Source organism: Nymphalis io, chromosome 29 (genome assembly GCF_905147045.1).
Source record: "Nymphalis io chromosome 29, ilAglIoxx1.1, whole genome shotgun sequence".
NCBI classification, from domain to species: domain Eukaryota; kingdom Metazoa; phylum Arthropoda; class Insecta; order Lepidoptera; family Nymphalidae; genus Nymphalis; species Nymphalis io.
Genome location: NC_065916.1, coordinates 2258824 through 2284556, shown reverse-complemented (window position 1 = coordinate 2284556; position 25733 = coordinate 2258824). Strand labels below are relative to the sequence as shown.

At 38.1% G+C, this 25733-nt stretch overlaps 2 protein-coding genes across 5 annotated transcripts; one reads left to right on the top strand and one right to left on the bottom strand.

Annotated features, from left to right (window-relative positions):
- Positions 1-1783: 1783 nt before the first annotated feature.
- Positions 1784-15412, top strand: LOC126779549 (venom protease-like). The gene is made up of 10 exons (XM_050503646.1): positions 1784-1951; positions 4669-4769; positions 5668-5793; positions 9993-10131; positions 11366-11523; positions 12929-13053; positions 13453-13602; positions 14336-14468; positions 14816-14929; positions 15202-15412. The coding sequence occupies exons 1-10, from the start codon at positions 1882-1884 to the stop codon at positions 15400-15402; spliced, it is 1317 nt and encodes a 438-aa protein (XP_050359603.1). The 5' UTR covers positions 1784-1881; the 3' UTR covers positions 15403-15412.
- An 809-nt stretch (positions 15413-16221) lies between these two features.
- On the bottom strand, positions 16222-23356 carry LOC126779606 (uncharacterized). Of its 4 annotated transcripts, XM_050503748.1 has the most exons (11): positions 23061-23228; positions 22499-22673; positions 20729-20774; positions 20031-20116; positions 19414-19546; positions 18653-18718; positions 18114-18227; positions 17738-17922; positions 17345-17484; positions 16773-16907; positions 16222-16377 (listed from the first exon to the last, which is right to left on the bottom strand). In XM_050503748.1, exons 3-11 carry the CDS (start codon positions 20734-20736, stop codon positions 16243-16245), a joined length of 1002 nt encoding a protein of 333 aa, XP_050359705.1. In that variant the 5' UTR covers positions 20737-20774; positions 22499-22673; positions 23061-23228; the 3' UTR covers positions 16222-16242. The 4 variants fall into 4 exon arrangements, with proteins under 4 accessions (XP_050359705.1, XP_050359706.1, XP_050359704.1 ...); XM_050503749.1 differs by lacking the exons at positions 22499-22673; positions 23061-23228 and adding an exon at positions 23235-23356; XM_050503747.1 differs by lacking the exon at positions 22499-22673.
- Positions 23357-25733: the final 2377 nt, after the last annotated feature.

Sequence of the window (25733 nt, the reverse complement as noted above, 5' to 3'; positions counted from 1 at the left end):
GATTAATATATCTCTATATATAACACGACACTGTTACACTTAACTACTTTTATACACTTTAATTGTACCTCCAAAGTTCCGATAACTTCGTCCATCTAATATCTATCTAAATAATCTTATACCTATACAAATAAATAATTTTTTTTATTTTATTACATTATACAAATAAAAATAATTTGTCTTATCTGTGATTAAAAATAAGTGTGATTTACCATAACTGAGATGTTATGAAATCTTATTTTCCTTGTGTTTGTAGTTAGACTGGCTCACTACACATTTAAAATGATGGAAAAAATAGTGTTTTTTTTTTAATATACATGAGGAAAAAACGTGGAATTAGTGTTTGTTGATTTTCAAACATTATATGTATAAATTTAATTGTACTTGTTTGACGTAACTATTAAAAGTCGGTTTTTCTCCGGTAGAATCGACATTCCGAACCGGTACCTTACATTCAACTCAATACTGTAATATGAAGATTAAATACCTTACGAACCTATTTATATATTATAATAGAGTATATTTTGATTTGATTTGATTTTAAGCCAAACACAATTAAATTCATATAAATATAGCCTGCTTGAAAATTAACCAGTAAATATGCAGTTATAATTATATCCTAAGACATTATTTACACACGGCCATCTAATCCCAAACTAAGCAGAGCTTGTACTATAGAAACCAGACAACTGGTATACTATATATACTACTTTTCTTTTGTAAACACATACTTATATAGAAAACTACACCCAGACTCAGGACAAACAGACATGTTCATGCACACAAATGTCTGTTCTGGGTGGAAATCGAACCAACAACCTTCGACGTGAAAGGCAAGTATCTACCAACCACGCCATAATTTTTAACAACGTTATAATTTTTAACAAATTTAATAACAAAGATTATTTGGGTATTTATGAAAATAAGTTCATATAGACTTCTATCGACATCACAAAATAAGTTGAAGAATGTATTTTTAATTAAGAGATTGGTTAAGTATGAACTCTGAAGTATGTCTCATGTATTGTGTGTTTGACTGCCTCGTCGGTCTAGTGGCTTGATGTAAGGCCGCAGACCCGGAGGTCCTGGGTTCAATTTCCAGGTCGGGCCAATAAAAAGATATTGGGTTTTTCTGACAGAAAATCCCGGTAGCAGCCCGAAGTCTGAAAGTTGGAAGTGTATACACTCCCGTGCCTCCGAAAGAACGTAAAGCCGTTGGTCCTGCGCCTGAACTCTTTCCGGTCGTGTCGGATAGCCGTCCCATCGGATTATGAGAGTTAGGGAATAGAGAGTGCACCTGTGTTTGCGCACACATTTGTGCACTATAATATCTCCTGCGCAGTAGGCTAATCTCTCTTGAGATTGGCTGCCGTGGCCGCATTCGGTCTGGAGGACATTATCATTATGTAAATAACCGAGGTCAGATGCTTTGTTGCTAAAATAGCTAATCTGTAATCTGCGAAGATAGAGCTCGGTCAAACATATTTGCATTTTCTATGATATTTTTAATATCAAGAGTTAAAAGGTCATTAATAACAAAACGATGATTTTTATAGGCTTAAAAGCTTAACTATTTTATACCTTAGGGCTCTTTAAACTTGAACTTGAGTTTTGTCCGTTTGAAGGTGTAAAAAAAAACTTTGTCTTTTTTAATTTATACATTAAACTGAATCGAATACAAAATTAATATGAAAAAAAAACAACGTAGCAGGAAAACGCATAGCCGGTCCGATAAAACATCGTACATGTAATTGCTAAGAAACTTGTTTATTATTTTATATTTTAAAACTTACAACACACGAGTTCCGTCCGTGGCGAATGAAGGTCGTATATAAAAGTATTATTAAAAAAAAATTGCCCATGTGGGTGTAAATATATAAAATGGGTGTTTTTAAATACATAACTGTGTTATTTATATTATTTGAGTGTATATTGTGTAAAAATAGAACTGGTAAGATTATTCTTATATATAATATTAATGCTTATCACGTTAATAGACTACATTTAAAGATGAAACTCTTTTGTGCATGTTATATAATAATATTATATACAGTAAGGTTCTTGTATAAGTTTTATGTATAATGTTTTGTTAGTTTTTTCACATAGGTATTAAAAAAAACCGTCTACTCATTTATATATAGAAAATACAATGCGTTGATCGTCATACAGGATATATAATAATTGTACGTAGGTAAAACCATATATATTAAGTGTGTATTTCATTGAAATATTATATAATTAAATAGTATATTTCAGTTTCTTGTAGAATCTACATATTAGATAGATAGATAGATAGATAGATAGATAGATAAAGTCTTTATTTGGATCACACCACATGAGTAAAAATAAGAAGAAATGACAAATTAAATGGTTAAAATTGAATCATGTGACATGATTCAAATGAGGCGTTTTGATAAAGTATATTTTGATTGCAATATATATGATTCTTTGTATATATAAGGAAAAGCGTTTTGTTCGATTTCCTGTTTTTGTTTTTGCTAACCTTTAGCTTATACGTCATAAGCTAAAGGTTAGCAAAAACAAAAACAATTTTATCGGCTTAGTGTATTAGTATTCATTTAAAACAAATAATGAACTTTCTGTGTGCTTCTTTCGTTAGCATAATTAAAAAAATGTAGTGTAAATATTATTATCTTTTTTTATTTTTATAGTATAGGTAGGCGGACGAGCATATGGGCCACCTGATTGTAAGTCACCAACGCCCATAGACATTGGCATTGTAAGAAATGTTAACCATCGCTTACATCACCAATGGGCCACCAAACTTGGGATCTAAGATGTTATGTCCCTCAACCTTCAAACTCAACCTTCAAACCGGAATACAACAATACCATGTACCTAGTGCTGTTTAGCGGTAAAATTTCTGATGATGGGGTTGTACTTACTCTAATAAAAATAAATAATATATCATTTATTTTTATACAAAGTACTTAAATAAACGAATTAAGCACAGCCAATTATTTATTTAAAAATCTAATGTTTACTTGTCACATCTAAATAAATAAACTCATAAAATAAATAAAATCTATATTTACTTGGTGGTAGGGCTTTGTGCAAGCTCGTCTAGATTGGTAAATATTTTACACTACATTACATATACTAGCACTAAACAGCAATTTATAGTTGTGGTGTTCTCATTTGAAGGTAATTAGCTAGTATATATGAAGAATCTATATAGATATATACAAAGAATCATATATACTTATTTAACATACATGTTCATGCACGCAAATGTCTGTCCTGAGTGGGAATCGGACCCACAACCTTCGACGTGAAAGACAAATATCTACCAACCAAATTTAAATTTAAATTTTTTATAATTGCCTATCTAATAATAATCAATATTTATGTTTAAATTTAGAATATTTTATTAAAGCTTATAACGCTTGTGATGTATTTCTTCTGGACGATTTGTTTGTTTTGTATTTAAATACTTTTTTATCATTTATTACATAAGGAAGAGGGTGTCGTATGCGTGTATGCATTTCACTATCCAAAAACTAATAATAAAGCGTGTGTCGTGTGTTGTTTAGGCGACAGGTTTTTAAACTTTCAAGTCTGTCAAGTAGTATCTATCCAACTTTGGTGCAGTGTACTAAGCAGTCGGTTCAAATCCGGGCAAGCAACACTTTATTTTCATTATTAATTTGTGTTTATAATGATGATTTGCGGTTATGGAAAACATCGTGAGTGTGCATGTGTTGGATGTAGCAGCACGGTGGAATAATCTCCAAACCTTTACCTCTAAAGGCTATAGCCCAGCTGTGGGACGTTACAGTTGCCCAGAGTAAACAATGCGTTGTCGAAGAATATGACCAAAGCAACGCCCAGTCCAACCTTGCAAATGCTTGTCCTACTTTAATAAATACGGTGGATTTAATAAATGTCCAAATTATGCGGCAAAATGTCCAGCGTAATGTCTAAGTACGACTTTGTAGCTCAAAAACTGGCAACCTTATAGTCGATCCTACGGGTCGTCGCCAAGTGACTCAAATGATATGACGTGATAAGAATTGCTATAAAGAGAATAAAATAACAAACAAGCTATAAATATTAATTAATTGTCATACAAGCTTCCGATCACGGCTTCGTCTTTTTTATATAGAATAGGAAGGTGGACGAGCATATGGGCCACCTGATGGTAAATGGTCACCAACTCCCATAAACAATGGCATTGTAAGAAGTATTAACCATCGCTTACATCACCAATGCGCCACTAACATTTGGAACTAAGATGTTATGTCCCTTGTGCCTGTAATTACACTGGCTCACTCACACTTCAAACCGGAATACAACAATATCAAGTACTACTGTTTTGCGGTAGAATATCTGATGAGTACATACACAAATGAGCTTGCCCAAAGCTCTCCCATCAGTAGTAGCCGTTATTGCGTGATTTTGACTTTCACATTCACGTTTGCTCATTCTCAACGGAGAGCTGACTGTGCTGGAGATAATATTATAATAGTGAATGATGGTGGGCTACTACAGGTGCACTCTGTTCCCCCTCTAACAATACGATAGTACGGCAATCCGAATGGAGTGACTGCAGGCGCAGGATCAGGAGGCATGGAAGTGTTAACACTTCCATATTACAAACTCCAAACTGCTACCGAGATTTTCATTGAGTTCTATATTCCTTTACAGGAACTCCATGTAGTGAGGATGATTTGACTGGAGTTTGCAAGCGGATCTATCAGTGCCCTTATGCTATTAACATAGTTGATGGAGAACAGAAGAAACCTCCTGTAAGTTACTTGGTGGTAGCTTTGTCAAGCCTTCTGGGTACCAACCACTAAATAATCTAATGCCAAATAACTCCTTAGTATTGTTATTTCGGTTCGAAAGGTGCTTGAGGTAGTGGCACAAGGAGCGTAACATCTTAGTTTCCAAGGTTGGTGGCACATTGGCGATTTAATTGGTGGTTAATAATTCTTACCGGACCGGTCACAATTTGACAGACCTGATTCAGTTTTCCTTATGACTCCAAACTTTAGTTTTAGTTTAATCACATATCCTTAGGACGTGTTGACTAAATAAAGCAGATAATCCATAGGATAGCCGTGGTGTTAACTATACCCTTGGATGAATAGATGCAGCCTGAGACAAAACAGAGGTTAAATTAAAACGCTAAAAGCCGAATTTACCTTTCATAACTGTAACAAATGAATTATTATTTTCCTGGTACATAAAGATCAGGAAATTATTCACCTAAGGAAAGTATTCAATTGCACTGATTACGTGAATCATAACCGAAATTTGCAGGTAAAACCCAAGCAAAATGGGGTTTTCATGTTCTCACCTTTACTTATATTTCATCTTGTGGCCGGCGATTTAGAACGATACTATGAAGGTTGATTTATCCGAAACGTGTATCCAATCCAAATTAAAACAGTGTGAATAAAGCTCCAACTAATCCTGAGTAGAGGAGGTTCTAGCTCAGCATTGGGACATTTACAGGATATTTTAACGCAGAGTACACACATATTTACACACGTATTTCTTCTTTTTATATGTCGGTTGTTTGTCCGTCATAGACTTTTATGATAACGAAATAATTTATGGACGATATACTATTTATAAATACTTTTGTATTATTTATCTCTGTTTGTTATTGTTTTTTTAAGTATATTCGTAATATTTCAGACATGCCAGTACGATGGTGACGTCAGAATTGTATGCTGTCCCTCGCAAAATCTCCTCTATCGGACCGGTGTTTTCAAGGAATATTTCAAGGGGTCAAACGATGGTGTTATAAGATCAAAAGACATGGTAATTACGTATATATTTATTTTAATTGATATTTTTTGTTTGTATTAGCTATCTGATGATAAGGTATTTTTTGGGGGATTAACATCCTGAACTGCCCAGAAGACATTATAATATGCAAATTACAAATGTCCTCGGTCGGCAAAAAACAAGCTCGGCACTGTTTTCAAATTCCGAATTAATCCGATGGCACGGCATACCTAAGCGGTCAGAGAAGGAAGTCAGCAAAGTTTTTCGTGCTTTCCTACGGGAGTGAAGTGTCAGTCAGTAAGTGTTCCATTGCTATGCCTTTAGCATTCTTCTCGAGAAGAAGAAAACAGAAGAACACAAGAGCGTAAGCGCTACTTTCTATCACCGTACTGCTAATGACAATTTCGTCCTAGCACTTTTAGTTATATTTTATCTTCAGATGTTTTGTATCAATCTAAATTTATATTAAATTTATTTGTGTATAATTTTAAGAGTTCCACAGCCATGTTTTTTTTTTTTTTTTTTATATTCGCCGGGAGGGCAAATGACTCTACTCCACCTGTTGGTAAGTGGTAGTAGAGTCCAAACGCGACGACGGCCAGTACAGACGGGAAAAACGTTCTGCACTAGCCGCCTTCGCCTTGCCGGCCCGCAAGATGCCTCTTCACGCCTCGTTTGAAGGAACCCGGGTTGTAAGAGGAGGGGAACACGTGAGCTGGTAAGGAATTCCATTTTTTGGAAGTGCGACAAAGAAAGGAGTTGCCAAATTTCTTTGTTCGCGATGGAATTGATGTCACAGTTAGGCGGTGACATCGAGAACCAGCTCGCGTGGACTTAAGAAGGAAGGGGGAAGCAGGAATTAGAGATAATAATTCCTCAGAGCACTCGCCGTGATACAGTCGATAGAAAGCGCTCAGTGCTGCTATCTCACGACGCAATTGTAAAGGTTCAAGGGTTTGTGACCTTTACGTCGCCAATAATGCAACCGGTCCAAGGCCTCAAGTAGGTACTTAGCGGAGCCATCCCAAAGGTGCGAGCAATATTCCACGCAAGACCGTACCTGTGTTTTGTACAGCAGGCACAGTTGTTGTGGCGTGAAAAAGCGCCGCACCTTGTTCAGAACTCCGAGTTTCCGTGAAGCTGTTTTTATAACAGCCTCGATGTAATCCCTTGGACTAAGGTCGCAGCGAACGTCAATCCCCAGCATGGCGATTTTGCTTTGCATCACCTGCGGAGTACCACAGAGGGAGGGAAGAGGGGAAAATGTTGACTTTTTCGCCGTGAGAGCGCATACCTGTGTTTTCTTGGCATTAAACTCAACAAGATTATCAGAGCCCCATTTGGCGATGAGCTCTAACGTCCTATCGAGTTCAATGACAAGATTCTTCCGCCTCTCCTCAATTTCCGCTCGCCCAGCCACTGCGCGTCCGTGGTATCCACCATGCACTGTACTATCGTCTGCATAGCAATGTATGTTCCCAAGAGAGAGCATATCATTGATATGCAAAAGAAAGAGTGTGGGTGATAGCACAGATCCCTGGGGGACCCCAGCATTTACTACATAGAATTGTGAAGCGCAACCATCAACTAAAACACGAAGGCTACGCTTGTGTAGGAAGCTGGCAATCCAGGTGCATAGCTGAGCAGGCAGACCATATGCCGGCAGCTTGGAGAGAAGACTTCTGTGCCAGACCCTGTCGAAAGCCTTGGAGATATCGAGGCTGACAACCAACGATTCTCCATGCTTGTCGATAGCTTCACCCCAGAGGTGCGTTATATACGCTAGAAGATCACCTGTGGACCGCTTTGGTCGAAACCCGTATTGACGATCATTAATTAAAGAGTGATCTTCTAGGTAATGGATCAGTTGGTTGTTTAAAATCCGTTCCATCACCTTACAAAGTACTGAGGTGATAGCTATTGGCCGATAATTTGCCGGGTCAGACCGATCCCCTTTTTTGGGAACCGCTTGCACATTAGCTCTTCTCCAAGCCTCCGGCACACTTCCCGAAGAGAGAGAAAGTTGGAACAGGCGCGTTAACACAGGAGACAGCTCCGCTGCGCACTTCTTCAGCACTATGGCTGGTATTCCATCGGGACCGCTAGCTTTCCGTACATCAAGTGATTGCAGCTCCGCACGCACATCACGTTGCCTGATTTTAATGTCAGGCATCGTATGGCCACATGCAGGTATTGAAGGTGGCAGTGCACTACAATCATCGATGACGGAATTGTCGGCAAAGAGTTTAGCCAGGAGATCAGCTTGCTCTTGCGGACTGTGAGCTAGCGATCCGTCCGGATTTCTGAGCGGTGGCAGCGAAGGTTGGCAGAAATTGTTTTGCACAGACTTGGTCAGACGCCAGAAGCAACGGGAGCCCCTAGGATGCGAAACAAGGTCATGACCAATCTGTACAATGCGCTGTGCATCCGCTCTCGTGTATGCCTTTCTACAGGACTTGGAATTTTTATTATAGTTTGCTTTCAGTGAGTCAATGTTAGATGCCCCGCTAATGCAGCCGTTGATCCACTTGCGATATGCCGCCTGCTTAGCTGATACAGCATCGGCACATTCACGAGTGAACCAACGGTTACGCGTACTCCCACTGACGAGATCTGAGCTAGGAATGTAGTATTCCATTCCCAGCATGATCTCGCCAGCAACAGCAGCGGCACTAGCTGTCGGGTCATTCCCACTGAAGCAACGTTCCTTCCAAGGGACCAACGCATAGTAATCGCGCATACCGTCCCAATCCGCCGACTTATAGTGCCAAACGCGACGTTTGCATACCGCTAGTGGCGGCAGCTTGGCCTGTGGCACTCTGGTAGAAATAAGGCTGTGATCCGAAGAGCCAAGAGGAGCCTGAACCACAACCTGATATTCCACCGGGTGAGAAGTCAGCAGAAGGTCCAGTAGAGAAGGTGCTTGCCCATCAATGTCTGGGATCCTGGTGGGCTGATCAACCAGTTGGGTCAAGTCATGTGTGAGAGCAAAAGCATGAGCAGTCCTTTCAGCATGGTCAGTTTTGAGGGATTTCAACCAGGATTCGTGGTGAGCATTAAAATCCCCCAAAAACACCAATTCCGCGTTAGGAAATTGCTCTTGCGCAGCATCTGCCACCCGACTAAGATGGTCAAATAATCGGCTTGTCTCCAAGTCACCATTGTGGGATCTGTAGAGGCACACGTAGACTCGGCTCTGACGAACCAGGTCCACACGTACCACCAACATGGAGAAGGAGGGGTCCTCCAAGCAGCGCAGTCGGTGACAGCAAACATCCGTCCTGACGAACAAGCATACTCCGGCTTTCGCTTTGAAGGATTCTTCAAGCGTGTAGCCGGGATAATTAAGGTAGCTGGTATCGGCAGGACGGAGTATTTGTGTCTCCGTGAGAAACAACATTGCTGGCCGTGCTGTCTCGAGATGGTGGTGGACAGCGTTGAGGTTAGTGTGGAGTCCTCGGATGTTAGAGAACTCGACCTCAAACAGCGAGGGTATGGTGGGGGTGTGCACCGCTGTACGACCGTTATTTCTGTTTTGTTGCGCCATTTGGGAAAAATAGAATGGAAAAGAGACGTGAAGCGAGCAATGTATTGCCACGATAGGGATGGGCAAAGCGTGGAGGCGTGTTTCCCCAAGTGGTTGCCAAAAGGGAAAATACACTGACCCGCCGGACGGAAGGGCCCCCGAACCCCCCCGGAAGTGGCCGCCGGGACCCCACCTACCGGTCACCAACCGGCACGACGGTCCACCCCGAGATTATGCGTGGCCTGGTGGGGCAGCCTCACGAGCTGGTTAGGCACGCTCGGGCCCCTGTACTATGCCACGGGCGGCCAGCGGAACAGCCGTTTCTTCGGGTCTCCCTGACCGGCACGTCAATACAGTTTCCCCCGGCATTGGTTCAACAGCCGTCTCCAACTGGACCAACACCCATCGCGGCAATACTCGCTCGGGCTCTGGCTGTACGCTGGCTGACCTCGAAACGCGGCTGCAAGCCACTTCACGAGTTTTTCACCATGCGTACGGTGGTAACAAGCCAGGCGGATGTTAGCATCCTACCACCAGATGAGCAGATGGTCGCTCAGATATCCCTTAGTCGCCTCTTACGACACCCATGGGAAAGAGAGGGGCAGTGAAATGTATTCTTTCTCCGTCACTGCACGGATAAAATGTGTTTCTGACCAGCTTTAAGTTTTTGTTGATAATGTTTTTTAGGACTATTTGTACATTCCAGACCTGCCGTTACGAAGGCAAGCAGCCTATCCTCTGTTGTCAGAACAAACCTGACATACCGGATCCACCAGAACCGAAGCAATGTCCTCCACTGCCGCAGCCAAAATTGAAAACGAAAATCCAACATTTCACCTGGCAAAGTAATTTGTATTTATTAAAAACTGCTAGTAGTAAGACGGGCTAACGGTTGACGTAAGTTCTATCCACCGGCCATTAACATCGGCAAATCACTACCAACATGGCCGGTTGGCGTGGTTGGTAGATATTTGCCTTCACTCCGAAGGTTGTGGGTCCGATTCTCACCCAGGACAGACATTTGAGTGCATGAACATGTATGTTTGTCCAAAGTCTGGGTGTAATTATCTAGATAAGTACGTCTTTACAAAATAAAAGTAGTATATGTAAGATATCAGTTGACTGGTTTCCATAGCACAAGCTCTGCTTAGTTTGGGATTAGATGGTCGTGTGTGAATAATATCCCAGGATGTTATTATTATTATTATTATAAGATGTTATGTCCCTTGTGCCAAATAAAAATACACAAGAATATTAGAAGCATTACTGTTTGGGGTAGAATATGTGATCTATTCCTAGATTGGCTTTCTCGGAGCCCTACCACCAAACAAATGTAGCTTGGAGGTTCATTTGGTGGCTTATAAAATTAAACTGTTTTTCATCATTATCATTATTTTTATATATATTTTCGTGAAAGATATGGTATTTTTTATAGAATAGGAAGGCGGACGAGCATATGGGCCACTTGATGGTAAGTGGTCACCAACGCCCATAGACATTGGCATTGTAAGAAATGTTAACCATCGCTTACATCACCAATGCGCCACGAATCTTGGGAACTAAGATGTTATGTCCCTTGTGCCTGTAATTACACTGGTTCACTCACCCTTCAAACCGGAACACAACACTGTACTGTACCAAGTACTGCTGTTTTGCGGTAGAATGAGTGGGTGGTACCTACCCAGACGACCTTGCACAAAGCTCTACCACCAGTAAAATGTGTAGTAGTACATAGCAGAACAGCAGTGCTATTCTCCAAAAACTAAGTGTGTCTCACTCGTGTGAGAAAATCGACTTACGGTGACACGCAGTTTTGACGCGTGTGTCATTTAAAAATTATAGTTATTATAGCCAATGTCGCGTATTAAAGTGACGTATAGTGACGTCATTACTCACCCATGGAATGTTCACAACCAACTTATTGGGATATTCTATTTTGACGCGTGTATCCTAGAAATTTTATGATTACTACCTGACATTTCACGACGATTATCTGCGATGTATCGAGTTTGTCCTTAGAGAATAATTTTGTTATATATCGAGGTTGTGCTTTATAATATCCTCTACCTTAAATTTCAGAATGCGTTGACTACCAACGATATTTCAACAAATGCATCTCGATTGACGAGCATCCTAATAGTTTCCAAAGAAATAACACTTGCGGTATACCGAGTAACGTTACAGTGTTCAGAATATTTGGGGGCAGCAAAGCTTCTCCCAGACAATTCCCACACATGGTGAGAGACCTTTACTCAAAATATACTTTACAAAACACTTTTAAGCTAGTCACATCAATAGTTTATTAACTGCGAAGTACATCTATTTATATGATAGCTACCTTTCGCGTGTTAACTGGGGCAGGTTTTTTACGTCAGGGTTTTTTTATATGATAGATAGGCGGACGAGCAAACGGACCACCTGATGGTAAGTGGTCACCATCTACCATAGACATTGGCATTGAAAGAAATGGTAACAATCGCTTAAATCGCTAATGTGTCACCAAACTTGGGAAATAAGATGTTATGTCCCTTGTGCCTGTAATTACACTGGCTCACTCACACTTCAGACTGGAACACAACAATACCAAGTACTACTGTTTTGTGCTAGAATGCCTGATGAGTGGGTGGTACCTACCGAGATGAGCTTTCACAAAGCCCTACCACTAGTATATTATTTCTATTTAGAATTTCATCCAAGTCCATTCAGTTAGTTTTGTTGGAAAGAGTAACAAAGATTCACCAATCTCCACACACTTTCGCCTGAATAAATATAATATTATATACTGAAACCGTCTCTGAAATGCGCTGTATCTTCTGGTATGAGTTTTATGTTTATTGTTTTAGTAATTTTTTCAATTAGCTGGTACAAAAAAAAGTCGTCATTTTCAAAGGTAAAATTTTATGTAAACCACCGGTTCGGAATGTAGATTCATCCGCGAAGAACCGGTAAGAAACTGAGTAGTTCAAACATATGTATTTGATAATAATTTGCAATTAAAATACCCAATTAATATAATTTATAAAACAATATGTTTTATATTATATTTTCTTATATGTTGTCTGTTTGTCCTGAGTCTGGGTGTAATTATTTATATAAGTATGTATTTACAAAAGAAAAATAGTATATGTAGTATATCAGTTGTCTGGTTTCCATAGCTCTGCTTAGGTTGGGATCAGATGGCCGTGTGTGAATCATGTCCCAGGATATTTATTTATTATTATTATTATATTACATATTAGTATCTTCTTACATGTGGCTTAAAAGTAAATAAATATAATCAAGTAAAAATTAAAACGTAATTCAAAAATTTGACTGTTTTTAAACTAAAAAGTAGATTTGCCTGAACGTGAGCCATTTTAATAATTTTAAACCCTAATCAAATCGAAGGAGTAAAGATAAACAAACCTTAGATTGACATATTCCACGCGATTCGCTAACAGCTCTGCTGTATTACGCAGTACGAACAGTTCTCGATTAGTAAAGTAACAGCCTGTTAATGTCCCACTGCTGGGCTAAGGCCTCCTCTCCCTTTTGATGACAAGCTTTGGAGCTCCTCGATTAATATATCTCTATTTATAATACTCGACTACTTATATACGTCTTGCCTTCCATATATTTCTTGTATTCATATTACTTTTTTAGGCGGTGGTCGGCTGTCACAACTCTGTATTCACTGATGATGTCGACGTCATCTGGGTAGGAGGGGGTTCCCTGATCAGTGAGAAGTATATATTAACTGCTGCACACGTTTTGGTGGAAAATTTACAGTGAGTACCAAGTCAGGCTTTCAATTCCACCACCGTCATGTAAAATTTTTAATACAGTAGAGATTCGTGCAAGGTAGTTAACCGATTATCAGAAATTCTTGTACAAACCTCTACCACCAATTAATTCCATGGTATGTTATTAAGGGAGCTTTTGAAGTTACTTTTGGTGGATTCGACATTTTCCATGGAGCACGGCGTTTTGTGACCACTTCCCTGATGGGAAGTGGTCACCAAAACTTCGGTCACCAAAACGGTCGAAGGGTGAGTGAGCCAGTGTAATTACAGGCACAAGGGACATAACATCTTAGTTTTTTTTTTTTTTTTATAGAATAGGAAGGCGGACGAGCAAATATATATATTATTTATATTGTATAAAAATATTTTCAATTATGATTCCAGCGGTCGAATTCGTTACGCAATGATGGGGACGCTGTATAAGAATGACACGAAATCGGGGATTCTATATAATGTCATAAGGACATTAAATCACAAATCTTATCAGAAAGGGTCTAAGTTACATGATATAGCTTTATTGGAACTCAATGAACGGTAAGGGTTTATCAAAGGTTCTGGTACTGTCATCACATAATATAAAACAATATCCGTCTGTCTGAATGTGGTGGTACTAATAGGTGGGTTGATTCATGTGGAAGGTTTTGGTGTATAATTCGTTAGTGTTTTGTGTAAAATGGCTGAAATATAACGATGATTGTTGAAGATTTCGGAAAAAATCGAACCGATTGGAAGTTTATTTATTATATTTATTTTGTACCCTTACACCGGAGCGTAATCGAGATCGGTAGCTAGTAATATAAATAAGTGAGAGAGTTTGTAAGTTAAACGCAATATATCAAAATTAACTTTCCGATCGTCATTTAATAAGAAGACATCTTATGTAAATCCATTACCGGATGAAGGTTATACGGAGAAGAAATGCCAACTTAATCAAGTCAATGCCAATGCCAAGTTACTGGTTTCCGCCAATTATGTTACGTGGTCAACTATATACAATTGAATGAAAAATATATATATAAAAATCATTCAAAATGAATCTAATTTTTTTATGTCCATGATGAAAAGAATAGCAACGATATATATAGTCTGATAAGAAACACTGTCTACCTTGGAGCTCATGGCTGTTCCGCTCAGTTTCACCCATGTTCAAGCTAGGAAAAGTTAGTGCCCCCCAATTATTTTGAAATCACAGACAGATATAAAACTCAATGTTTCAATTCAGCTTTATTTGTTTGTAATTGGTCTAAGATTAGTTTTGTTTTGTCAGGGTGAGGTTCAACGAGTTTATCCGGCCAGCTTGCTTGCCTGTACCTGGACGGGAACTGGAAATTGAGAGGAGCATAGCCGGATGGGGGGAAACTGATGAAAGGGGAGGGAAAGGCTCTCAAATCCTGCTCACTGTAAGATAAAAAAATAAAAAAATTTAATTAATACCAATTGATACCTATTTACGTACTATATTTTTATTAATATACTATACATTTCAATATTAGAGTTAGGGAGAGAGTTAGGGAGAGAGTTAGGGAGAGAGTTAGGGAATAGAGGGTGCACCTGTATTTGCGCACATACTTGTGCACTATATGTTCTGCGCAGTTGGCTAATGTCTCCTGATATTGACCGCCGTAGCGGAATTTAGTCTGGAGGAAATTATAATTGAATAAAGAGCACACCTAATACCCCAATAAGGAGTAAACTCGAGTCGCGCGTCGGAGGAGCACAATTTCAATTATTTATATTATTTTTCTAGGCAACTGTTTCTGAAGTTAAACATATTTGCGAGCGAAAATTCGACAGCAGCACCTTCACACCGCTGACTATGATTTGCGCTGCAGGGGACTTTGGGACAAGTGACGCTTGCAGGGTAAAGAGTTTTTTTTTTAATTCAATTTTAGAAGCGTATAGAATTTTTGTAGAAGGTAGAGCGCCAAGATTACCTTTGGGAAGCGAGAGAGACATCAATTATACACTTAAGGTTTAAGAGATCACTAATATTTCTGACATCGCCAATATCTGTAAGCGCTAGTAATCACTTATCTGGTTGCCTATTTGACAGTCCACCTACCTTTAATATTTCTTCTTCGTTGTTAAATGTCTGCCTTCACGTTATTTTGAAAATTTGTTAATTTTTTTCAGGGTGATAGTGGAGGTCCGTTAATGGCACAATTCAAAAACCTAAACTGCTCGTACTCGATAGAGGGCGTGGTCTCGTATGGACCGCGGTGTGGACAAAGCGTAGGTGTGTACACTCGTGTCGAGTATTATTTAGATTGGATCGTTGAAAACGTATGGCCGGATGAATGGCGGGCTTTTCAAGAAATGAATCGAAATAAATAGATTTTATATATTTTAATAGTTTTATTTTATATCTAATAATGTTTGTGGATATGATGTATTCTCATATAATTGGTTGTACATATTTAGTTTAGGTGAATAAAGCAAGCATTGTGTTGTATTTTATGTACCACTGTTGGGGATCCAAATAAATAAACAAATAGACAGAAAGATGGACGAACAGACTGATAAATAAACATCTCTTTCAATTCTCGTCAAGTTGCCATTTTTAAATGCTAGTTTAAAAATGACTTTTATCAAAATTGGCTTGTGTTCCGTCTTAAAGAAAAGTAAGTAACGATCTACGTGTAACTCCCGATCTAGTTACCTAAGTAGAATAAAGTTCAAGGTCGATAAAGGACCCTGGAGTAAAAAATAGTAAAACTTTTAAGACTGTACAACAATCACAGTTTTGCTATTAATGACCTTTAGAAGTGGAGGACCAAATATTATAGAAATTGCAAGTATGTTTATAAAGATAAATATATACAAAACGCAAATAGTAAACGATGCTCATTACAGAATATTGTAACACCAACCTTTAGATTAAAATACCACCAAAATGATGACCAACGGTTATAGACGCCATAGCGCTATGAGAATAAGCCTTTCCTTACATCGCCAATGCACCACCAAACTTCGGAACTAAGATGTTATGTCCTAGAGCGTGTTATTACACTTGCTCACTCAGGCTATGGCTACCCCACGGGCTGGCAAAAAGCCCTTGATATGTACATGTAATAAAAGAAAGCCAACGCTGGCTGACCCGTATACTCGTATATATATGGAACACAGTAATGTTAGAAAAAAAAGTTGTTTTTTTTAACCATTTTTTTATTTAAATCATTCAAGTAATTTATCAATTTGATCTTGAATCCAACCGTGGAAGTGTGTGACATTTGTATGTATCATAATAGACGTGTTTCCGCTGCGATACAGGGTGATTCCGTATGCTGTGTAGTACATGGTTTTCACAGCCTGGGAATCAAATTAGAATACATTAATGAAAGTTCGAAAGTTTTCCTGATAGGTGCAATGTTGGTGTCTTCAAATCCTGAGTAAGCAGGTTTCTAATAGGCAAGCGTGCTACATCCTAGACCGTATCGATGCTTAACATCAGGCAAGTGAACGGTCAAACGTTGACCTATAACTTGTAAAAAAAAAAGAAAAGAATTTAATGTGACGTTGAAAAAAATAACAATTTGACCAACAGATTAATAATTTTAAAGATGAACTTATAATTATATTTTTTATTTGTGACTGTTAATATGTTCAACACATGCCACACACACAATCATGAGCGGTACCTCTCTGTTCAAAATCCCGCTGTTAAAGTTATTGTTTATTACTATTATTTATTATTATTCCCTTACCTCTTCAGGACAGATCAAACCTCCCCCCACTTCCGGTTCGTAATCGTTCCGTGCTGCTATTGTACATATGAAAGAGTCATCTAAGGGGATGCTGCCCTCCACACACTTGCTCTGTTGCGGTATAACTGTATTGACCTGAAAAATGGGCTCTGTTATTGGGTATCATATCATCTGAACCTGATCCTATTTGACGCGACTGGTGAAGGTAGCCTTTTATAGCTTCGTCTATAGTGTGATGAGAAGAGAAAAGTTTATACTCCTCATCCTGTCAATACACTGCTAACCATAGCATCTCAGATGTTATACCTCACTCTTCAAACCAGAACACAGCTTGACAGGATATGTGTTTAGTAGTTAAATAATTTAGTGATATCTACCCAATTAGGTTACATAGAGTTAAGCTATTTAATTCGTAAGGAGGTGAAAAGGTATCTATTGACTGGCTTGTTGGTCTAGTCCGTAGATCTGGGTTGCAAACCCCAGGTCAGGCTACCAATATCATCGCCCCACTTAGCTACTAAACGTTCCACTTACTGACTCGCAATAACAGTAATAAAAATAAATATACATACGTAATAATCTTCACCGGAAACAGCAACACAGGATGTTGCGAAAAGACCTTTCGTTTCTGACCGGCAAACTGGCTTAACCCACACGGGTAGTGAATTGAAATACGTCAAACCAAGAACTGCTATGTCATTGTATCGGGTTTCTGTTAACACATAAATCATAATTTAATATTATCCCACCATTGTGGGATTGGTATCTTCTTTTCCGGTACAACTAAAGTACCGGAAAAGAAGATATGCCTTAAAGAGGATGGTAGTATGATTGAGTTGAATATCGGAACTGAAATAGAGGAAAGAGGACCACTCCAATGTATAGAATAGAAGTGACGTATCTGAGTTTCCATTCCAACTTCGTGGGATATCAAAGTAATTCAAGGCAACACGACTTATACTCACCGCTGTCAAAGTATTCGTGGATATATACCCTTTTGACATCGTAAGGTATGTAATGGTCTTTTGAGAAGCGAACGATCAAGGACTCTGCGGGATATTGCTCGATGCAGTACGCTGACGTCACAAGGGCACGTGACTCTTCGCTGATGAAGACAGCAGCACACAGAGGTACATTGGGTTCTGTTTTACTGTCAATTAATACAATAGTCATCAACTCGGTATGTTCATTGTTAAAACTTATATAATTAATATATAAAACATTTTATATATCTAACACCTGAACCCCATCACGCAGCTATGTCGCAGGTGAAAGCTAGTTAATAAATAAAATTCAAATCAGGGAAATTTATTGTGAAAAGTTAAAAGGTTTAATTGTAACCTGTGAATCCAAGCTCTCCATGGGTACTCCCCAGGGAGAACTGATTTCAAAGCGCTCCTCACCGCCCGAGGGTAACCTTCAGGGTTGCTATTACCGCAGTTGGCACCTCCTGACCTTTGAAACACAACAATATAGCACATTTATTTGTAGATATGTCCATTATGATTGAAATCATGTGGTCCACTGCCATCTATTTAATAAAAAAGGCTTCTACGCAAGAGATAGCCCAAAATCCCAAAATCTTTTTTTTCACTCTCAGAGTCCCCGATGCTTCTTACCGGAGATGTAAAAGGCACAGAACCAAATGCTTTATGGGCTTTCCGAGGATCGAGTGTGTTGCACTGACAAATTACAAACACTTAGTTGGTCCTAAGTATTCCTTAAAAGAAAACCTATCGGGTCTGCAATCGAGCTAGCCAACGAGTCACTGTTTAAGGGTAGAACTGACCCCCATCAGAAGGTGGTAGGGCTTTATGCAAGTTCGTCTGGGTAAGTACCACATAGTAGCTTTTCTATAAAAGAGTTTATTTTTAAATCACCTGAAAGTGTTCTGTGATTGCGAAAAACAACATATGTCGGTCTTCGAGCATTTGTTGTCGTGTAACCTGAAAAAAAAAACTAAATGTATTTACTAATTGATGAAACATATATTCATTGGGCTCAAAGTTCAAATCAAGGCAAGCACAACTGAATTCCCTTGTGCTTAATTTGTGGTGATGGTAATTACCGTGAGGAAACCTGCTCATACTAAATGATCTTCTGTCACATACATATGTATGAACCACCCGTATTTTTTTATAGAATAGGAGAAGGACATATGCTCGTCCGCCTTCGCCGTCTTAGAGCTGTTTTACATGGTGGTGGTTATATACAATTTTTTTGGATATCGCGTATTAAATGATACAATATTCAAAGTGTTAGTCTGAAAGTAATTGTTTTTGAATTTCTTTTCGAAACATCCTGCTTCGTCTATGTAATCTTCGTATTTATTAGTTATATTTAAAAGTTTTTTTTTGGATTTTCGTCCATTAGAGCACCAACTTTTATTTTAATGTTCAGTTAACCTATAATTGATATATATTTTGAAACAAGATTTCTATATACTCATCAAAAAAATGTATTTATTAATATATAACGTTGCCTTCTTAATAAATAAATAAATTTACTTTAGGGGTACCTACTGATATTCTTGCCGGTTCTTCTTGGTATAATTCACATTCCGGTGGTAGCGCTTGACGATTGATAAGTACTTGAAAATTTTGAATAGAAATATTTTGATTTGATACAAAAAATTACTAACCGAAATTCAGTTTTAATTTTTCCTCTACTCCTCTGTCGTTCTACTTCCGCATCAGAACACACGTAGCACTCGTAGCATCCTTTCCCAGTCCCTTCGATATTGGAACAATTCATTTGGGCCGGGTTATTATTCTCTATAACAAGAAAAATAAATTAACAATTTAAAGAACTACATTTTATTTTTCACTCACACTTCTGGTGACCCAAGAGCCGGTGCTTACTTAGCCCAATAGGGCGGTGTAAAGAGGGAACAGTGACAGCGTCTTGGACGGCGTGTTTTTTCTATAAATTTGTAATGTATATTTTGTTTTAGTTTAATTTTAGTTTACTCGTATAATATTTTTTATTAATTTGTTTACGTTTGTTAATACAAAAACCCCTCAAAAAGTATATAGGCTTAATGAGCGTTGCAGCAGACGAGTCCTAGCGTATTGCCTAGCCAAGTGGAACGATGGCCTGAATAAGGTGACCGATTGGACGTGGAAGACAATGAACTGAGATCTTTGGTGCACCTAAGGGGAAACCCATGTCTAGCAGTATATAACTTGTAGTATTTGCTAATGTACATTATAGCCAAAATTATATGCAATTATTGTTATACATTTACGAAATACCCACCAAGAACTTGTTCGAAGACGTCTTGTAACGCTTCATCTCCTTCAAGAGCAGACGCGGTAGAGAATAAAAATAAAAGAGCAAATATTCTGAAAAAAAAAAACACAAATTAAAACGGGAAGCGTGTTACCAGAAGTGTTCTACAAGTGACAATTGAAACGAATGTTTAATCATTGTTTTATTATTATTTTTTAAATAATTATAAGCAGTTTCAGCCTTCACTAATAACATAATTATTTCTCTCTTTCTCTTTTAAATAGTAGACCGTAGCCCAGCAGTGGGACATTCACATGCTAGCAGCATTTTTACTTACTATTATAATTGTATCATTTCTGCCGGGCGTGAGGCACTGCGGACTACTAAATAATACTATCAATGCCTGTTTTTAAGTTATTAATAATACTCTTGTTTTAGGAGTGGGGACGACAAAAGCCCAGGGGATCAGGATCGAGCCTGCGTCTTTGACAACGCTAGGCCATATACCACATAGGCTAGGCATCCGTAAGCCGTTGCGCTAAAGACCTTTTTTAGACTACGGTATTCTATTGAAGGCAATACGTGACCTCTAATATACATAAATCGTAACTTCGTAACTACTCAACCGATCATTATGATTTTTTGCATATATGTTTTCAGGGATACAGAAAAGGGCGTTTCACACACACGCGGCCGTCAACTGGTATTTAAATTAAAAAACATACCTTAACATATTGATGTATTTTTAACGATGTGTACGAATGTGTGTACCTGGAAATATAAATTAATTTTCATAAAATACTATATATTACAAACTTTAAAACACACTGCTAAATAGTATTAATGAATTGATTTATAGCAAATGTCATTTATGATGATATCACGATTCTAATGACTTTTAAGCACAGCGGTGCTCGCCTGGGCTTAAAGCTTTAATCAGCAAATTAATGAATGAAAATAAATCGATCCTATATTAAAGTTTTCGGAGAGAATGGATACTTTATTATTATTTATATCAAGCATTCCTTACATCGCCAATGCGCAACCAACCTTGTGAACTGTAGATGTTGTACCTTGCATAACTCTCACCCTTTCAACTGTAAAACAACAATACTAAATATTGCTGTTTTACTGTAAATGCTGATGAATAAGTGGCTACCCAGACGGACTTGCAAAAAGCCGTAGCGCCAACTAATAAAGCTTTATCTTCACGTATGAATATAGATTTTTATTAAATGACTGACATTTCTTGCAATAGACTTGTCTGTAATCACAATATACGGAACTGTATATATATTATCACTGCATAAGACCAACCTAAGCTTGCTAATCAATAATATTTATCATAAGTTTTTTCCTTATTTTTTGTATACGTATTATTATTGTATATACCACATATTTATAGCCAAATACATGGTAATGATGTCCTGACAGACTCTCTATGCAATATAATCCGATGGGACAACAAATTTTTTACGAAAAGGTTCAAGCACATAATCATCGGATTTATAACAATGACATTATGTAAGCAGTATTTATTTTCCTCCTAGCAGCTGCAGAAAAAATTGTCAAAAAAATCCCCAATAACTTAATGACAAATAATTTGAACCCACGACACCGGAATTTGTGGTCTTAAAAGTCTTATAAGTTATTGTTGTGTTCCGGTTGGAAGGGTGAGTGAGCCACTGTAATTGCAGGAACAATGAACATAACATATTAATACCCAAGGTTGGTAGCACATTGGCGGTGGTTAACATTTCTTCCAATGCCAATGTCTATTTGCGTTGGTGACCAGTTTCCATCACGGCCCATATGCTTGTCCGCCTACCTATACTATAAAAAAACATATATTCATTAATTTCATTCTGTTATTACTGATTTGACGTTTGCAAGATTAGGACAACATTTAAAAAATGGCCCCTAAATAACATTTATGAGTAAAGAATGCAACATCAACGGTATTTCTGATGTTATATTCCTTGCGCGACTGCAGATCTCGAGTTCCTGGGCCGATTAAAAGTTATTGAGTTTTTCTGTCGAAGATTCGCAGTAGCAGCCCGGAATCTGAAAGTTTCTTACTCCAGTGCCTCGGAAAGTACGTGAAGCCGTTGTTCCTGAGCCTGAACTCTTTCCGGCCGTGTCGGATTGCTGACCCATCGGATTATGAGGGTACAGAAATAGGGACCTGTATTTACGGAAACTTAAAATGTAATATTCTTAAACTATAATACTCTATAAATTTGCTCACGTGTCCTAACACGTCGATGTTAGGTATAAAAAAAGCTTATTTCCTTCATTGGAATTCAAGCTTCACACCAAATTTCATCAAAATCGGTTCAGTGGTTTAGCCGTGAAAGCGTAACAGACAGAGTTACTTTCGCTTTTAAAATAATAGTATACTAGACGCTACCGACCCTTATTTCAAACATGTGGGGAGGTTTCTCCCCAATGCTTTTGGTTTAGTCACTCTAATGTCTAGCTTATACCGTAGTTACCAAGTTCTTGCTTTCAAGCCCCGGGCTGGCCGATAAAAACACAGTCGTCAGAATTCTTTCCGATCGTGGATTTGCCTGATTATGAGAGTGAAGTAGTGTTCCTCTGTTGGCGCACACGCTTGTGTACTACAGTATACCATGTCCAGTGTTGGCTAGTCTTAGATGAATGGCCGCGCTGGAAGCAACAGGATATTAATACTAATATTATAAATGCGAAACTAACTTTGTTACGCTATCACGGCTGTGCCACTGGACATATTTAGATGAAATTTGGTAAAGAGCAATCATTGAACCAACAACAAAGGACAAAGGCGACTTTTTTACCTAATACCTGCTTTTCCCCTATCGCACGAGAAGATCCGCGGGCGAAAACATAACTAGTTAACATATAAATTACAAAAAATATTTTATTTAAGAAAGTTTTATGTGTGTGTTGAATTATCATTTAAAGCTATAAAAGATGAACACGTAAGCTACTTTGATAGATAATAAAATATTTATATATTTACACTTAACATAGCATTATATATGTGACGAGGAAAATATATAATATAATACTTACCTTTGATATCACACAACGGTCATTAATTGATACAAAACAGACACTTTATTAAGAAAACATTTTCCTTGTTCGAAATATTTTATTAAATCACGATGGTTTTAAAAATATGCTAATTTTGACCTTTAACGCTGATAAAACGCAACCACGAGCTACAGTGTGTGCTTTCATACTGACCCTGAGGTCTGGACGATCTTGACGGCTCAACGCCACGAGATAATTAATTTTATAACACGGATTGAAAAATAAACGATAGTTTTGATATGTCGTTTATGCAATATATATGTATATTTAATTTGAGCGTATAATATAAACAATCTTATTGCGGTTGTGTTCGTGAAATATATTGATACGATGCTTGCAGTTCCACTTGGGTTTGATAGGTGGCGCTGTTTCGTGTGACGTACAACGTTAAGCGGCATGTCAAAAGCATAAAAATAACACATGCCCCGGATACACGTGTGTATCCGGGGCATGTGTTTAGTTAAAATGATATTTGATAGGCGGTTTGATAATCGATACATGGACGAGAATAGAGAGTAATATTACGTTTAAGAAATTTTGCTTTGGTTTATTTGGATGAGGGAGAAGAAAAATATTATTAAGTAGAATGAAAGAGAAAAAAGTGCCATAGTTTATACTGAGATTATATTATATAGATATAACAAGCCAATTAAAAAAAACATTAAATTTTAACGTTTTCTTGGTAGAATACATCGTGGAAGTTTGACGAGCCGGTTGGCGTGGTTGGTAGATATAGGTTTGCCTTTCACACCGCAGGTCGTGGGTTCGATTCCCACCCAGGACAGACATTTAGGTGTATAAACATGTCTGTTTGTCCTGAGTGTGGGTGTAATTATCTATATAAGTATGTATTTACAAAAGAAAAGTAGTATATGTAGTATATCAGTTGTCTGGTTTCCATAATACGAGCTCTGGTAACTAGGTATTGCTGTTGGTTCTACTTACCCAGACGAACCTGCTCAAAGCCGTACCACCAAGGAATGTTACTGCGTTAAATAAAAAAGCGTATTTTGCATATAAGCTTGGCTTCTGCTGAAGGTATTAGAGATTTTTGGGATAGCTTAAAGAGATCCCTTTTTGGAATAAGTGCCCTTTTGGACACGTTTCATTTCCAACACATGTTTTATTTTTTGTGATGAATGATGGACCCAGAGCAACTTGCACGAAGCCCTACCGCAAAGTAAATAAAAAATAGGTAATAAGCGACACAAAATCCTTATAGCTATAATATTTATTAAGAAAAAAATATATACATTATTTACAAAGCTTAAAACATCTGACATTATACCGTACAGATTACTAAAGGAGAAGATTATTTACTAATGTAAATATTTAAAAAGAAATAACCGCAGATGGCCCAGTGGTAAGAACGCGTGAATCTTACCCGATGATCGCGGGTTCAAACCCGGGCAAGCACCACTGAATTTTCATGTGCTTAATTTGTGATTATAATTCATCTCGTGCTTTACGGTGAAGGAAAACATCGTGAGAAAACCTGCATGTGTCTAATTTCACTGAAATTCTGCCACATGTTTATTCCACCGACCCGCACTGGAGCAGCGTGGTGCAATAAGCTCTAAACCTTCTCCTCAAAAAAGGGAGAAACGGAGATCTTAGCCCAGAATGAATGTGAATGTCCCACTGGCTGTTACTGTAAGATTATTTACTAATTTGTACAAATGCGCTACTCATGTATGATTTAAGAGAACACTGCTCCACTGCCCCACCCCGCAATAAGTAAGTGATATATAGCAATACATACTACTAAAAACCTTCGTCAGAAAAAGCCAATAAGTTCTTATCGGTCTGACCTGGGCGTTGAACCCAGGACTTCGGGATCTAGGGTCAGGTCTATATCCAGCTACTAGACCAACGGGCCAGTATATAATACTAAAGTCCTCCAGACCGATTTCGGCCGCGTCGGCCAATCTCAAGAGAGATTAGCCAACTGCACGGGACATATTATAGTGCTTAAGTGTGTGCACAACACAGGTGATCTCTCAATTCCCTAACTCTCATAATCCGATGGGACAATAATTCGACATGACCGGATAAAGTTCAGAGGCCCTAGCCAAGTTACTTTCGTTTCATATCGAATCTCTTTCTACAATTGTTAACGCCTCGGCGTAAGCGATTTTAGAAAACGGTAAGTTGGTAGCCAGTTTGACACGATTGAGTCGATCGCTCATTCTACAATGTACTTAGAAAAAACCTCCACTTTAGTCTATGGTGAGCGTTCTTACAAACGTCAAACTAACGTCAAAGTCGCAGTTGTGTATTTTGTGCGCGAGTTGTTTGAATTGAAGTTAGAAGAATATTTGTTTTAAGTGTTAAAAAAGTAAGTAAATGAAATAGGGTGGGTATATGTTCTTCTTGTAATTGGTTTATAACAATATCACAGTGCGGAATGTAAATTTAAACATTACTGGGACTGGAAATTTTATGTTATTATCCTAATTAAGGATGAAAGATGCCTTAAATGATGTGATAACTTTTATAGAAAGGAATAAAATCTCGAGCAAGCCCAGAACAGCTTGTAGCCTTATTGGAATTCATGGAAAGGTACGTAAATTATTAGTTATTTCGTAAATATCTTCTTTTTTTATTTGAAAATTTATCATATTCTGGCACTTGAAAGTTTGAAACATAAAC

What these genes read in the sequence shown, in the direction of transcription:
- LOC126779549 (XM_050503646.1), top strand. Translation starts at nt 1,882, where the DNA reads ATGGGTGTTTTTAAATACATAACTGTGTTATTTATATTATTTGAGTGT. An exon ending in TTATTGGAACTCAATGAACG is followed by an intron (nt 13,603 to 14,335) that starts GTAAGGGTTTAT and finishes TTGTTTTGTCAG; the next exon opens with GGTGAGGTTCAACGAGTTTA. An exon ending in GGACAAGTGACGCTTGCAGG is followed by an intron (nt 14,930 to 15,201) that starts GTAAAGAGTTTT and finishes AATTTTTTTCAG; the next exon opens with GGTGATAGTGGAGGTCCGTT.
- LOC126779606 (XM_050503749.1), bottom strand. An exon ending in AAAATTAAAACTGAATTTCG is followed by an intron (nt 18,719 to 19,413) that starts GTTAGTAATTTT and finishes TTTTTTTTTCAG; the next exon opens with GTTACACGACAACAAATGCT. An exon ending in GTTTGATCTGTCCTGAAGAG is followed by an intron (nt 16,378 to 16,772) that starts GTAAGGGAATAA and finishes TTTGATTCCCAG; the next exon opens with GCTGTGAAAACCATGTACTA.